The sequence below is a fragment of the Tympanuchus pallidicinctus genome, unplaced genomic scaffold, assembly GCF_026119805.1.
Source record: "Tympanuchus pallidicinctus isolate F22 unplaced genomic scaffold, pur_lepc_1.0 scaffold27, whole genome shotgun sequence".
Lineage (NCBI taxonomy): Eukaryota > Metazoa > Chordata > Aves > Galliformes > Phasianidae > Tympanuchus > Tympanuchus pallidicinctus.
In genome coordinates, this window is record NW_026294744.1 from 1,893,047 (window position 1) to 1,906,817 (window position 13,771).

At 40.4% G+C, this 13,771-nt stretch overlaps 1 protein-coding gene across 3 annotated transcripts; it reads left to right on the forward strand.

The window, feature by feature from the left end:
• Window positions 1-400: 400 nt before the first annotated feature.
• PTHLH (parathyroid hormone like hormone) lies at window positions 401-13,073 on the forward strand. 3 transcript variants are annotated; one of them, XM_052690582.1, is made up of 4 exons: window positions 401-518; window positions 2,707-2,828; window positions 8,259-8,681; window positions 12,548-13,073. In XM_052690582.1, the coding sequence occupies exons 2-4, from the start codon at window positions 2,725-2,727 to the stop codon at window positions 12,555-12,557; spliced, it is 537 nt and encodes a 178-aa protein (XP_052546542.1). In that variant the 5' UTR covers window positions 401-518; window positions 2,707-2,724; the 3' UTR covers window positions 12,558-13,073. The 3 variants fall into 3 exon arrangements, with proteins under 3 accessions (XP_052546542.1, XP_052546543.1, XP_052546541.1); XM_052690583.1 differs by lacking the exon at window positions 401-518 and adding an exon at window positions 1,615-1,645; XM_052690581.1 differs by lacking the exon at window positions 401-518 and adding an exon at window positions 2,485-2,571.
• The last annotated feature ends 698 nt before the right edge of the window (window positions 13,074-13,771 follow it).

Genomic DNA, 13,771 nt, shown 5'->3' on the forward strand with positions numbered 1-13,771 from the left:
TTAGCAAAACCATAGATTATTCTTTTTTTTTTTCCAAGCCCACTGAGGCAAGATGAGGCAAACTCAGCCATAGGAAGGTGGTTAGTGATGTCACAAGTTCAGTCTTTTCAATAAAAGCAATAGAGAAGGGTCTCCCTTGCTATATATATTAGGAGAAGCTTCTGTTCTTCATAATAAAAAGAGCAGCAAGGGAGTAAGGCACCTGTATCTGCTTTTAAAACTCTTTATTAAGCTCTAATCCGTTGCAGGCAGATTAAAAAGTCTGCAGATCTGCATATATTTTCAAAGGTATTTTTTTCTTTTTCTTTTTTTTCTTTTCTTTTTTTTTTTCTTTTTTTTCTTTTTTTTCTTTTTTTTCTTTTTTTTCTTTTTTTTCTTTTTTTCTTTTTTTCTTTTTTTCTTTTTTTCTTTTTTTCCTTAGGATAGAACATAACTTTGGAAACAGTTGCTGAGGAGATCAACCACTGTTGGCCAAGGTGATCTCTGAGAGGCACAGAGGGCTGTAACTCAAGGAAAAGGTGAAGTAGTAAATTTTGAAGAAACTTGAGTGTTCCAGTTTTATAAAGACTATTTGTTTTTCCTGAATCTGTAAGGGTAGCTGTTTTTTTTTTCTTTTTCCTTTTTAATTTCTGGGGGAAAGGGAATTCTAAAAATATCAGATGGACATTTTAATATTAATGCAATAGACCTATGAGAACGTGGTGGGGGGGGGGGGAGAGGGGGCGGCTGTTCTCAAGGAATTTCACAATTATTTTTAAGTAGTCAAAATGACAGTATAATTCAAAGAAGCTTATTACCCATACTTTTATAGCCTACCAGGTGTTCATGGAATTTATCTACAGCAGAAACGATTTAATGTTTTCAACATGATTTCTGTTACAGCGCTTATGTATTTGGTTTTATTTGCTGGCATGCTATGAAATTTGGTGAAGGAGGTGGGGGTTTATTGTGGCAGCAAGCACCATTTAATGTAAAATAACCTGCAGGTATAAAAACGTTCTGCTTGCACACAAAATTTCCCACAAAGCATCCCTGACAGTGGGCAGAGGATGAGCAGAAACTACCACCCGGCACACCTCAGCGTTTTGTTGCAGCTAGTGAGGGCTCAGGAGAAGCTTTTGCTGTAAATCGAGCTCTCAGGGGAAAAGAGGAATGGGACACGCCGCGGTTCCTCGGCTTTCTCATTGCTTCAGCAGGGCCAGGGGCAGTTTCTTTGCTCATGTAGGCTGGAGAAAAGGGAGGACTGTGGTAACTTTGGTTTTACATAAATGTTTTCCAGAGATGGAAAACTGGGTGTCGAGACGCGGGGTTGTCCCGAGGGATACGGGATAGACCGGGTCTGGAGGGGGCTCCGGGCTGGCCCCGCTCCCACTGACCCTTCCGCCCTGCAGAGCGACTTGACCCAGGGGATGAATCTCCCTGGCGGGAGCCACTTCCACACGGGAAGAAAGTGAAGGCGAAAGGGAGAGGAGGAGAAAACTTTCCACTAACTTACTTTTTTGGCCAAGAGCGCTTGTGTTCGTAGACACCGAGTCCTTCCCCCAGCCCTCCCCCCCAGCCCTCCCCCTCCCCGCCTTTACTAGCGTACAATTAACATCATTAGGAATCAGCCCTCCAGCTAATAGAGGAACTGCGACGAACAACGGTAGGTGTGAGAAAGGAAAGGTGGAAAGGATCCTAGACTGGGTTTTGGGGCTTGAGCTGGAAGTTGCCCCTCGGATGGAGGATTCGTGTTGCGGCAGGGGAGGTGCTGACCTGAGGGTAAACACCAAGTGGGGAAGGGAAAGGGAGAGAGGAAAAAGCTCGGCTGCAGAAGATGCGGATTGCTTGGCCGGAGCGCTCAGGGTCTGTTGCGTGCCTGTGTTGTCGGGTGTTTCCCTTTCTCCGCTCCCTTTTGATCCCGGTCCCGGGAAGTGCTGCTTTCCAGCCTCTCTTTTGGCTGCGAATACGTACAGGGCTCCGCACATGTTCCTCGGGCGCCATCTCTTTGCAAAGTCCGCCGTGCTCCCGCAGCTCTCCCGCGGGCTGCCCCGGGCCGCCTGAGCATCGCGGCCTCCAACCTGCGAGGCTTGGCGTGCCTACCAACCCCTGGCGGCACCGCGCTGCCCCGCTTAGACATGGAACTGCTGGGCAGAGCTCCTTACTTTCTTCGGGGCGTTCGTCACAGTGAGAACGCAACTTCTCAGGAACAGAGGGTGTGAATCTGACTTTTGCAGAGGTATACTTAGAGAAGTGACTTTCTGCCCGCCTGGACCTGTGTGAGTGTATGTTTACAATAGGAGCTGAGATGACTTTTGGAAATCTTTCCTTATTGGAAAAGAGGGCTTCTCTTGTAACATAAAGCCTTGGGACAGCCGCTTTCCAGCTTAGAATTGAACACTGTTCGGGGGGACGCTCTCTTTAACACGATTCAAATACGAGCTAGACTTTTTTTAAACTAGTGTTAAGGGAGATCTTGCGTCCGGGAGGCCGAAGACAGAGAGAGGGCGGAGAGACGGACGGAGGGAGGGAGGAAGCGAGCGAGCGGCAGACAGCAAGGAAAGGCGAGAGACGGAGCAAAGTTTGGAAGAAGTGAGCTGTTGCGAAGAGTTCCAAAAGTTGTTTATCCTTCCCAGCTTGCGAGCTGGCAGAACTGACAGCAAGGGACTGCCTGGGGACGGAGCCCGCGCATGTGTCGCTCAGGACTGACCCCTCCTTTCCTTGCAGGTTTAAGCCCCGGAGGATATGATGTTCACGAAACTCTTCCAGCAGTGGAGTTTCGCGGTGTTTCTGCTGAGTTATTCTGTGCCCTCCTACGGAAGATCGGTAGAGGGGATCAGCCGCAGACTGTGAGTTACCTAAATTTCTTTCGGTCAGGGTGTGGGTGAGGAGGGCCCGGGACCCCGGGGGTGCTGAGGGGAGTCCTGGTAAGCATGGCTGTGGACTGGGCTGCCTGCCTCAGTTTGCTCTGGGCTCGGTTAGGGCTGAGACAATGGCAAGGGACGTTCGGGGAAGTTTCTGTGCTGACAGAGTACTGGGAAGGCAATACCGGCACAGAGGGACTCGGACCTGCGGGGAGCAGCGTGCAGCTGCACGCTTGTCGGAGGTGAGCTATTGCTGGTGCACCTCTTTGCACTTCTGAGGGGAGTTGTACGTTTGATCGGGTTGTTGCCGGTTCTGCAAGTAGTACGAAATGCCATGTACTTCAGTGCTGGCACAGAGCCAGTATCGATAAGGGTAGTGAAAATGCACATCAGTTACAGCCATCGTGAAACTGGGGAACTGAACTCTATTTGGACTGGCACTTCAGCTACTTATTTATTTATTTTTCAAAGAGAGTCCAACATATGACTTAAAAGCAAAAGCGTATTTCTGACAAATTATAATGTAACTTAAGAGATTCTCTTCAGGAAACGATCCTTTTGCTCCTTCCAAAATAATCATCATGGCTCATACTAATATATCCTAAGCAAAATACAGAAGAGAAACCACTGAGCTGATGCAGGAGCAGTTGCCTTACATGTGTATTTCACTGGCTCTTACTGGGCTTGCATCAGATTTTTTAAAGTAGAAAGATTTTAGACTGTGGAGGGCTATATTCTTAAGGAATTCAGAAGGAAGTTGGGCTACAGAAAGAGTGTTAGAAAATTCAGTTACAACATGTGGGGAAACATAACACAGCAAGAAATTTCACATGGGTTTCCTTGTAACTGTTTTGTTACGTCCATAAGGACAAAATTTTCAAATATCACTTCTTCTCTTGTTTAAGTAACAAGAATATCCACCAGGTGAAGCGACTTCAAACACACCTGAACTTTGGCACCAAGCAGACAGCTATTACGATTTCCTACTAGCAAATTTCTACAGCAAATTGTGTAGAACATCATGTTGCTGCTAGTGCTACAATGTGTTCTACCAAATCTGTTAGTGTTTAGCTGTTTTCTATTCCTGAAAGCCACAGTTGAGCTATTTCTTTTCATTTAAGAGCACAATCTTTGTCTACCCAGAGGATCAAATCTTTAGTTTCATATATAAAATCCTAAAATAATTGAAGTGCATTAAAATGCTGTATTTCCTATGCTGAGAAACTCTGAACTGGATATAAGCCAAATTTGTAAAAAATAAAAATTGCTGAGAAATAATCTTTCTCTTCTTGAGAGAGGTTAGCATTGTTCTAACATTTGTTTATAGAAGTCAGGATTAGAGGTCTTCCCAACAACCCGATTCCATCCTGGCTGCGGGAGAAAAAAAGTGGAAGTTAAACACTTGAAACATATTACTCAGCCACCTCTTTGCCATGGCATGTAAAACATGCACAAGAAACCAGTTAGCTGTTAGTTAGTGGCATTCACATTGTTTTGTTTGTGGGTACAGCACAAACACAGACACCACACTCAAACATGTGTCCTGTTTTAATATCACCACAAACCATTCCTAGAGTTAATGGTTAATAACTCACTTAAGTCTATATATATATATATATATGCGTATGTGTGTATACAGACAGATATAATATATAGGTTTGCTTTCATTAAAATGCTTAACCCAGTAGCGAATGAGAATACCAAAGCATGTTCTTATAGCCATGCAAAAATAGTCAAAATGAAACAGGTTTGGTTCTCCAGGCCTTGCTAAGACAAATCTCTCAAGGAAAGCCATATCAAATTGTTCCAAGAAAAGATTGCCAGGCTTATTTGTTATGGAAATATTTTAGTTACTACAGAACTTCTGAGAAACCCAATAATGTCTCCAAGTGAAATTCTATATTTTTATCAGCATGCCCAAATGCTGCTGCACCATGTCCCCAAACCTGTTGAAAATATTTTTCATAACTCCGAGATAGGGAATGAAAGCTGCTGAACCATTGGAGCCAGTGGCAAGGGCGCTCTGTCTTGCAAAACCCAGATAGTGAGTTGACTGAATCCTTTCCAGTTATTTTGCTGATCAGATTCAATGTGAACAGTCAAGGATAATAACAGTTAAAGAAGAGGAATTCTGACATAGTAAGTTGTTGCTTGAAAAGCGTTTCTTCTTGGTGACTCTAGTTACTGAGAAAACAAAAAATAAGAAAAATGTGCCTGAACAGAACAGCTTATCTGAAAGCACATGCTTAAAGTCAGAATGACTTTCTAATATTTCTCCCACAAGACATTAGGTCTCGTATGCACACAGTGTACTTGGGTACAGTGGTTAATCTGGGCACTCTGCTCAAATACAAACCATCACCATCCTCTCAAAAGCGCCTCCCATGAGTTAGTTTAGTATTTACTGTACTTGGTTTGGTTTCAGAATCTTTTTCCTTGAATTATAGATGCTCTTATAGAAGGATGGAAGGAGCCTCCAGTGGGTCATCTTAACCCTAACAGTCAAATATTTTTTACATATTGTCCCTGACATGTGAACGCAATCATTTCAGTTTCCATTACGTTCCTGCTTGGTGTGTAGGGGTGAGATATTGTTAATATCTGCAGTATGAAGTACTTCTTACATCAGTCTTGGGCAAGTATTTTTCCCTGATTTATAAACAAAAGTGTTGTTCGAGTAATTGAGTAGAAGGAGGTAGAAGGTCAATGAGATATATATCTGCCATATCTTCTTTGTTTAGGGATATTTCGATCTTGAGCATAAAAAGGAAATTGGTAGGCAAAATGTAATCCTTTAGCCTGGCTGAGTAATAAAAGTCATATGAAATGTAACACTGTGTAATGTTATGCAATTATCTGGAATAGCAGATCATTATTTGGGGACAGACTTGATGCTAAATATCATACAGACATTTAAACAGAAACCCACCCTGTTTGGCACACTAACCCTTCACATGTCAGTCTTTGAATCATTTTGGAAATGCCTACTTGCACAATATGTAGATTGTATAATGCTCTTTGACTGTCTTTTGTGATCCGGAACTAAATACTTAGGCTTCAGCTCTGTAAAATGGAAAAGCTTTTCAATTGAGAGTACTTTCATAACAGGCTTTAGAGATTCAGAATTTTGTCACAGAGGGTAAATTGACCAAATAACCTTTAAAGGATCAGGGTGGCTTTAGGCTGTCTGTGATAAATAGCGCTATTTTAGTCTCAGTAAATCACAAAGGTTTTGCATGTTTTTACAGACTCAAAGAGGAGAAGGAGAGCATTTTCCATGCAAAAATTCTGGGAAAATAGATTACTGAAGCTGGGACAGTAATGTGCACCACCATGGACAGGCTGACAAAGAGCAGAGAAGTAGTATTCAGAGGAGAATAAGGTGCTAGTTTTACTGGTGCACTTGCTGATCAGATTGACCTTAATGAGAAGATTGTTAGAGACGGCTATTGGAGAGTTGAACTGGTCAGAAAAAACTATCCTGGGAGAGATCTTGAGCTCACATTAATGGTCACAGCTGTACTGAAGAGAATAAAACAATATGGGTTCAGCTTAGTATTATTGTATTGCATTTTTGCTTGGAAACATTGAGTTGGAGGACATAAAGCACTTGCCCTAAGGCCTGAAGTCATCTGATGTTCATCTGATGTTCATCTGATTTGGGGACACTTAAAGCATCACAGACAATTTTTGGCTAAATGTGTGCTCCCAAACTTGAGTACATAAGCCTGATTTTGAGCAAGTATCCTGGTTGCATCATTTCCTGCAAAAACAGCCATCTGTCAGTAGAATGGGAGAAGTGTTTGGATTTTATGTGGAGTAATAGAGATGCAGAATCACTTGAACTAAACAGTTGAACCTGATACTAACAAAATTGCAAATTTACAAAGATAAATAGTGAAAGGGATGCTCTTAAACCCATGCTACATGAAGTTACCAAATTCAAATTGCTCTAGTGTTGGTCAAATCACAAATCTAAAGGGACTCTGCAAGATAAATTACAGAACGCTTCCAACCATTTAGCATACCATCTTTGTCCACCATGTTTTGAAATCTTGCAGGATGATTAGAGATGGGCAGGCAGGCAGGAAGGAAGGAAGGAAGGAAGGAAGGAAGGAAGGAAGGAAGGAAGGAATGCTCACTGACATTTGTGTGCTTCTCCCATTTTACCAGTGCTCAGAAATAGCTATGTATTCAGCTAGCTGACCAAATAATTACATGATTGGGCAAGGCAATGAATACATTTTCTTTGGCCAGTAAGAATCCAGTCACATACAGTACCCTGATACAAGATGAGAGGATACATAGCCAATTTCAGCACACTGAAGTAGGACAATTGGAAGGATAAACTTATTAAAGTGTTCATGAGAACATGACTAAAATCCCAGCCTGCACTCTTTCTGTGGTTCACATTGCAGCTGTGCGTCTATCCCACACCAAGAAAAAAAGGCTATTTTTCACAGTTATTTATTATCCAGGTGCCACTTATATCTTCTTTCCTCAGACACTTCATGCCTTATCTGCCAATACGAAATCTCTGAAAGACAGATTTATGACCATCTCCTAATTCCTCTAGAATCTAGAAAGAGATCAGTGAACTAAAATATCATGAACTTTGAAAGAATACCAGAGACTTATTGAAACCAAAATGCTCTGGAGGGCTAACGTAAAACTTCGCAAAGACAAGGAGTCTGTCCCATAAAGTTCACATTTTAATGGAATGCCATGAAGACATCTAAAAATGTAATTAGACGTAAGTGACCAAGTAGCAAAATCAACATGAGCGGCTGATATTCATCACTGCTGTTGAGCAAACTGCCTCTCTGGATAGCTCATTATGGACAGAAGAGCTTATGTTTCAGGCACCCAAATCTGAACATTTTTCCATTACACTCCTACAATTGTACTTATTTAAATTTAGAACTGAAATACGCTTTCATGCATTTATTTATATTTACTAAGTATGTGACTGTGCAGAAGAAAATTATTAGAATGATGCTGTATAAATACAGCTTCTGGCTTCAGAACTTGTTATTCTCTCTTATTTGGCTGCTGTATTCCACTACCTGATGCTGTAGTTTTCCTATCTCTGGAAACTACCTTCCTGGTTTTACTGCCTGAAGTGTGATATATTAAGAATTTAGAAGCTTTCCTAGAACTGAGTAGTGAGTAATCCAACCCCATATCCAGTGATGTGTGGTCAGTCAGCTGAGAATTATTACTAGTTTAGGCCTTTCCTTTCTCTGTAGGGAGCAGCTACTTTGAGAATCAGGATTTGCTCCAGCAGTGATTTCACTGGATGTCTCCAGCTCTGAGATCTGGTGCATGGTCTGTACTAGAGGAGAGAGGATCTCTGCCAAGCATTTGGCAGTCACCAAATCATAAATGTCTCTTTCTGTTCCTCTCTTTCTTCAGCAAACGGGCTGTATCAGAGCACCAGCTACTGCATGACAAGGGCAAATCAATCCAAGACTTACGAAGAAGGATATTCCTTCAAAATTTAATTGAAGGTGTCAACACTGCAGAAATCCGTGCAACTTCAGAGGTCTCACCTAATCCTAAGCCTGCTACCAACACAAAGAACTACCCTGTCCGATTTGGCAGTGAAGATGAGGGCAGATACCTAACTCAGGAGACAAACAAATCACAGACCTATAAGGAGCAGCCCCTGAAGGTATCAGGGAAGAAAAAGAAAGCGAAGCCTGGAAAACGTAAGGAACAAGAGAAGAAAAAGAGGCGAGCTCGCTCAGCTTGGCTAAATTCTGGCATGTATGTAAGCAATGTAACTGAGAGCCCAGTCTTGGACAACTCCATTACTACACATAATCATATTTTAAGGTAATTCTGCTATATCTTTTCCACATGCATATCATACATTTACTGAAATTTTTACCCTTCTTTGTGTGAGGTCAAGGCATTATTTGAATTTGGAGTAGTAGCACATCTTTATGGCCATAGGTACGCAGTGGGTTTTTCAGCTGTGCATTGTGTCAAGGTAAGTAACCCTTTCCACTTCCCACTGTCAAATCTGCACCAGAAAGTAAGTATTTTACCTCTGGTGACAGAGTCACTATCATATAGTATACACTCCATGAAGGCTTCCTTTCTGATTGCAAAAAAATTCTAGTATACTGCTTATTCTCAAAATGAGCCTTTAGAAACTGTATAGCAATAACAGTCATTTCTGCTGAAAGGAAGCACATCAAATTCATTAAAACTTCCTAGTGTCTCTCACTTCGTATCTCAGGCCACCACAGACTGAAAACTTCGAGTTTTAATTAATGCTCTGCTTTTATGAAATGACAAAATTTCCTTTCTTTTCTCTCAACATTTTCCCTTTCTGGTAACTTTCCTGTCCCTACCTTATATTTTTCATTTTACTATTTAATCTTAGAAGAGAAAATGGAAAAATCCTCATGCTAATGTCTGCAAAAGGTGCAGACCAGTCTTTTGCCATAAGATTTTCCATGCAATTAGAATTTTTTAATTCAGCTTCATACTTCAACTAGCTTGTGAAACAATTATACGGCTGCTGAAAAATGTTGAGCCTTACTTTTGGAAGTAGGTGTGCTTTCCTCATGTATGACAATGAAGGGTTTTTAGGGCAGAGGTGTACTGAAGTTTCAAGCAGAGGTGCACAGAGTGACTCATCCTCTTGCAGTTATCTCAGTTTAATTGAAGTCTGTACACTTGTGGACAAGGCCAAGTAATCATCTCCTCAGTTATCCTCAAGTGTTTTCATTCTCAACAACAAAGAAAACTCACCCTTCTGTCTCCTTTCCTTCTGCTTTGGCACAATGAGACACAACAGAAATACCACTTGATCACAGGATGTCCCTTAGAAAGAGATGCCAGCTGTGAGACTTATAAAATTCAGACTTTTGTTAGAATTCAGAGGGTGTTGTTTGCAGCATACTCTATTGTCTCAACTTCTGTTGGCATCTACACAAGTTACTGGTATCCAAGGCCAGTCATTCAGCATCCCTGGCCACAAACCTGTTAGTGTGGCTATAGTAGTCATTAGTGATGTAAGAGAGGGTGGATTTGTCACAGTCGCCTAAGGAAGGCACGTTCTGGTACTCCTGTCAGGAGATATCTGAACTTTCAGTAGATCTTAAGGAACTGCTGTGGCAGAAGAGTTTGCAACACATAGAGATCATGATAGTAGGGAAAAAAATCCATGGGCAATTTGACCATTTCTTTGTGTATACAACCACAAGGAGCTGTAAGAGAATGGCAGATATAAGCCTGAATTTAGACAGTAGTCTGAATTTAGTCTTCCTGTTTCAGTCATGATTGAATAACTGAAGGCAGTAAGCTTTACGCTGGAATCCTGACTTTACCTTTTTGATACTGTTGCCCAACATGTCCAAGATTATGACATTACAGAAGCAAATTCCTTTAGGAATCTAGAGGCCTCTTTAGAGGCCCTGCACTGTAGATATTTGATTGAAAAAAATTAAAGAGCAACCCTGAAACAGGAAAACACTTTTCCTCCTTCACAAGGACAGAGTATACTATGTTGGTTCTGCCCAGCTCAAGTATGAATCTACAATTATCTCTGAAGGTTGACAAAAGATTTAAGATCTAAATGAATGCAAGACCTAACTTCCTGTCTTTGCTTTAGATAGAGGGAGACAGGTTCGGTGCAGTTTTCTGTGCTGTTACTGGCATATAGGGGACAATTTAGATGGAGGGATGACTGAGTTTTGGTGAAATTGATTCCTCAGCAATGCTGAACTAAATCAGGATCTTCTCCTCTATTTGCTGGTGCTGTACAAGGAAGGATCATGTGAACATGATATCCAAATACTACATTGGTAAAAACTGTTTTTGTAGCACGCTACTAGTTTCAGCTCAGCAGGAGCATAACTTCCTTACAATGAAGAAATGGATATGCATAGTGCAGTAGCCTGTTTTACCCCCGTACATCTTATTCCTTCCTGCTATTATACTATAGGCTGAATTAAAATCCTCATGCCAACTCTCTGCCCAATCTCCATTCCAAAATTTTGAGTTTAGATCAGAAAAAAGACCAATACTTTTAATTGCTATGAAAACTACCTCATAAATGTAGACAATCAGAGGCAAAATCACAGAAAATGTCTTGTAAGCAGTCATTAGTACAAAGTTCACTGTTGAGCTGTGGTTTAGCTTAAACTCTACAATAAAGACCAGAATTCAAGCCAGAGTGAAAATGTCACCCTCTTAAAAACAGCCCTGTGTAGTGCAGATACACATATTCAGTCATGCTGTATGAACTGTGCCATTGTTATGCTACAGCCTGAACACATCCTAATATTACCCTGGTTAATCACTGAGGAGCTTCATGCTAGTAGTTCCATTCCAGGCACTTAAAAATTCTTTCTCATGAACATTCTAGCTCTATTCCCATTCCAATTCAATTAAACTGTTATTACCTAATTTCCTAAGAAACTTTTCAAATGAGCAGACTCCCTTGTGTTAAATGTAGTTTCCCTTGCAATGTGAACATAAAAATATCCCCTTAAACTCTCAAGGATTTGCTGTTTTGTGTGTGTCTCACGCCCACACACGTCTGCCATGTGGAACGCTACCCACAGCTTCAGTGATCCATCCAGAAGCAGAGCGAATCACACTCTGTCCTATAGCTCTGCATTCCACTCTATAGCTGTTTCCCAGGGAACCAAGGTGCATTACAGAAATGTGCTGTTCACAGCAGCAGAAGGGAAAAAAGCCCAACCCTTCAGCGTTTCCTGCAGCGCTGAAATAATGTAGAGCAAGTACTACGTGCGCCAGATAGAAGCAGGCTCTGTTTTTGTTCTCCCATGCTCACAAGGAAAGAAGTATTACAGAACTCACACCAGCCCACTAGCATCCCTTAGCTCCCAAATCTTAGGGCTGTATACAGCTGACACTGAATTTTTCATCTTTGTCTGAGAGCAACAGGAGTCATGGCCTAACATGGGATACTCATTTTCTTTCCAGTCCTAGATGTTTGGCTCAGAAAGGGAGAGTTTCAGGAATAAAGTCTCTTCTTTTATTAAACTCCTTAAAGAGACATGCTGTAAAGGATCTCTTCTTTTTAAGACCTAAACTGACTTCAACAATGTTGAACTCAAGGTCATGACAGTTCAGAAATACACAGATCCATGATGAACAGACCCCTGTCTGTCTGGTGGTCTCACTGTGAGAAAGAGAGACTGAATAATCCTGTGGGACAATTCTAATCATAAACCAGCCAATGCCCAAGCTGCTTATGCAAGAGGGATGTGATTGCCAGAATGTTCAAAAGGAAATTTATTTTTCTTATCCTCAAATGAAATTTCTCAATTCTTCAACTATACGCCCTTGATATATTTATTATAGACTGATACATTTTTTCTACCTGTTGCACTCAGGAATGTTATTTTGTAAGGCCCTACAGAAAACCAAAGTTCTTTCCTATTTGTCTGAGATTACAGCATAGCAGAGTAGATGGTCTAAGTCAATAAACTACGGGTCTTCATACTGTCAGCTGAGATACACTGAAAGAAATAGATTTTGAAAATATATCTAATACTGTAGTGCACATTTAACCAGCTCTTATTTGTGCAAATGCTTATTACCAAGGTGCACTCACTATAGTCTGAGTAACTCTTGTTATTAGTATTGGCTCTATATATTTAAAGTGAAAAATTAATGTTTGTTTGGTTTTATTTTTTTCCATTTTTTTTTCTCTGCAGGAGGCGCTGATATTTTCAGCAAGACAACTTTGGAAGACATATTGCAGTATTCTGTAATAGTGAACATAGAACATATGGGAAGTATTAAAATATTTATTACCTGTAAATATTGTAAATGCTCAGAATAAAACCTTTTTGTCCCATTGCTCTCCGAAACTGCACATTTGGTTATTGTGAATTTTCCTTTTTTTTTTGTTTTTTTTTATTATTATTTTTTTTTTTTTTTAATTTTTATTGGCTAAGGCTAAGACAGTTATTATTGTCACATTTACCCTAATTTATTTTGTTGATCGGTGTATTTATTTTGTGAACGTATCTTGGTGCTGCTGACTTTCTCTATTTTTTGTAACATAATGCACTTTAGATATATATTGAGAACTGGTATTAAATGTTCCTGTTTTGTGGTTGACTTCAATGAATGCCTACACAAAATTTTTCAAACTGATTTTCCTTTGTGCATGTATAATAGCAGTATTTTAAAATTTGTAAAGAATGTTTAATAAAATATAATCTAATTAAATCATGATTCAGAAAGAAAATGTGTCCTTGAGGAATTTCAAGACCAGAAACACCATTTTTTTCTTTACTACATTTGAAAATTGTTTTAAATTTAATGTGTTTCCATTGGTTCAAGCTCCCACATTTTCACATTAGCTTTCACTTAAAAATCACACTGAACTTATTTTGTTCCAGTGCTCTGTTTCAAGTCAGTTCAATAGTTGAATAACTTGGGAGTACATGATTCCTAATATTTCTAGCTCCCAGTATTGTAAATGCTAAGACATGCTGCTATACAAGTAAGAGGACATAAAAAACAGCTTAATAGGATGAACCAATTATTGCACACATGGAGGATGCTTGCACATCATGCCCCCCTGTCTTGTCTGAATGAGACAGATGGCACCCTCAGCTCTGGCCAACTTTACCCAAAAGTGAAACTGTCTACCACAGGAGTAGATTCACAGGTCTGCAGTTAGGAGTTACACTATCTTAACATTATAATAATAACAAATTAAGAAGGGAAAAAAAAAAAAAAAAAAAAAAAAAACCACTAACAATGTAAGAGCCAATCAACACCTCCACCAACAGCAACAAAAAAAAGCAAGTAAAAAGCATTTTCTGGGTGAATGTATATAGGTGCTCCAAAAGTAATGACTCCCATTTATTTCTGTGGTAACTGCAGTGGATACAAAGAGCACAAAACACTATTTGGTAGAGAAAACT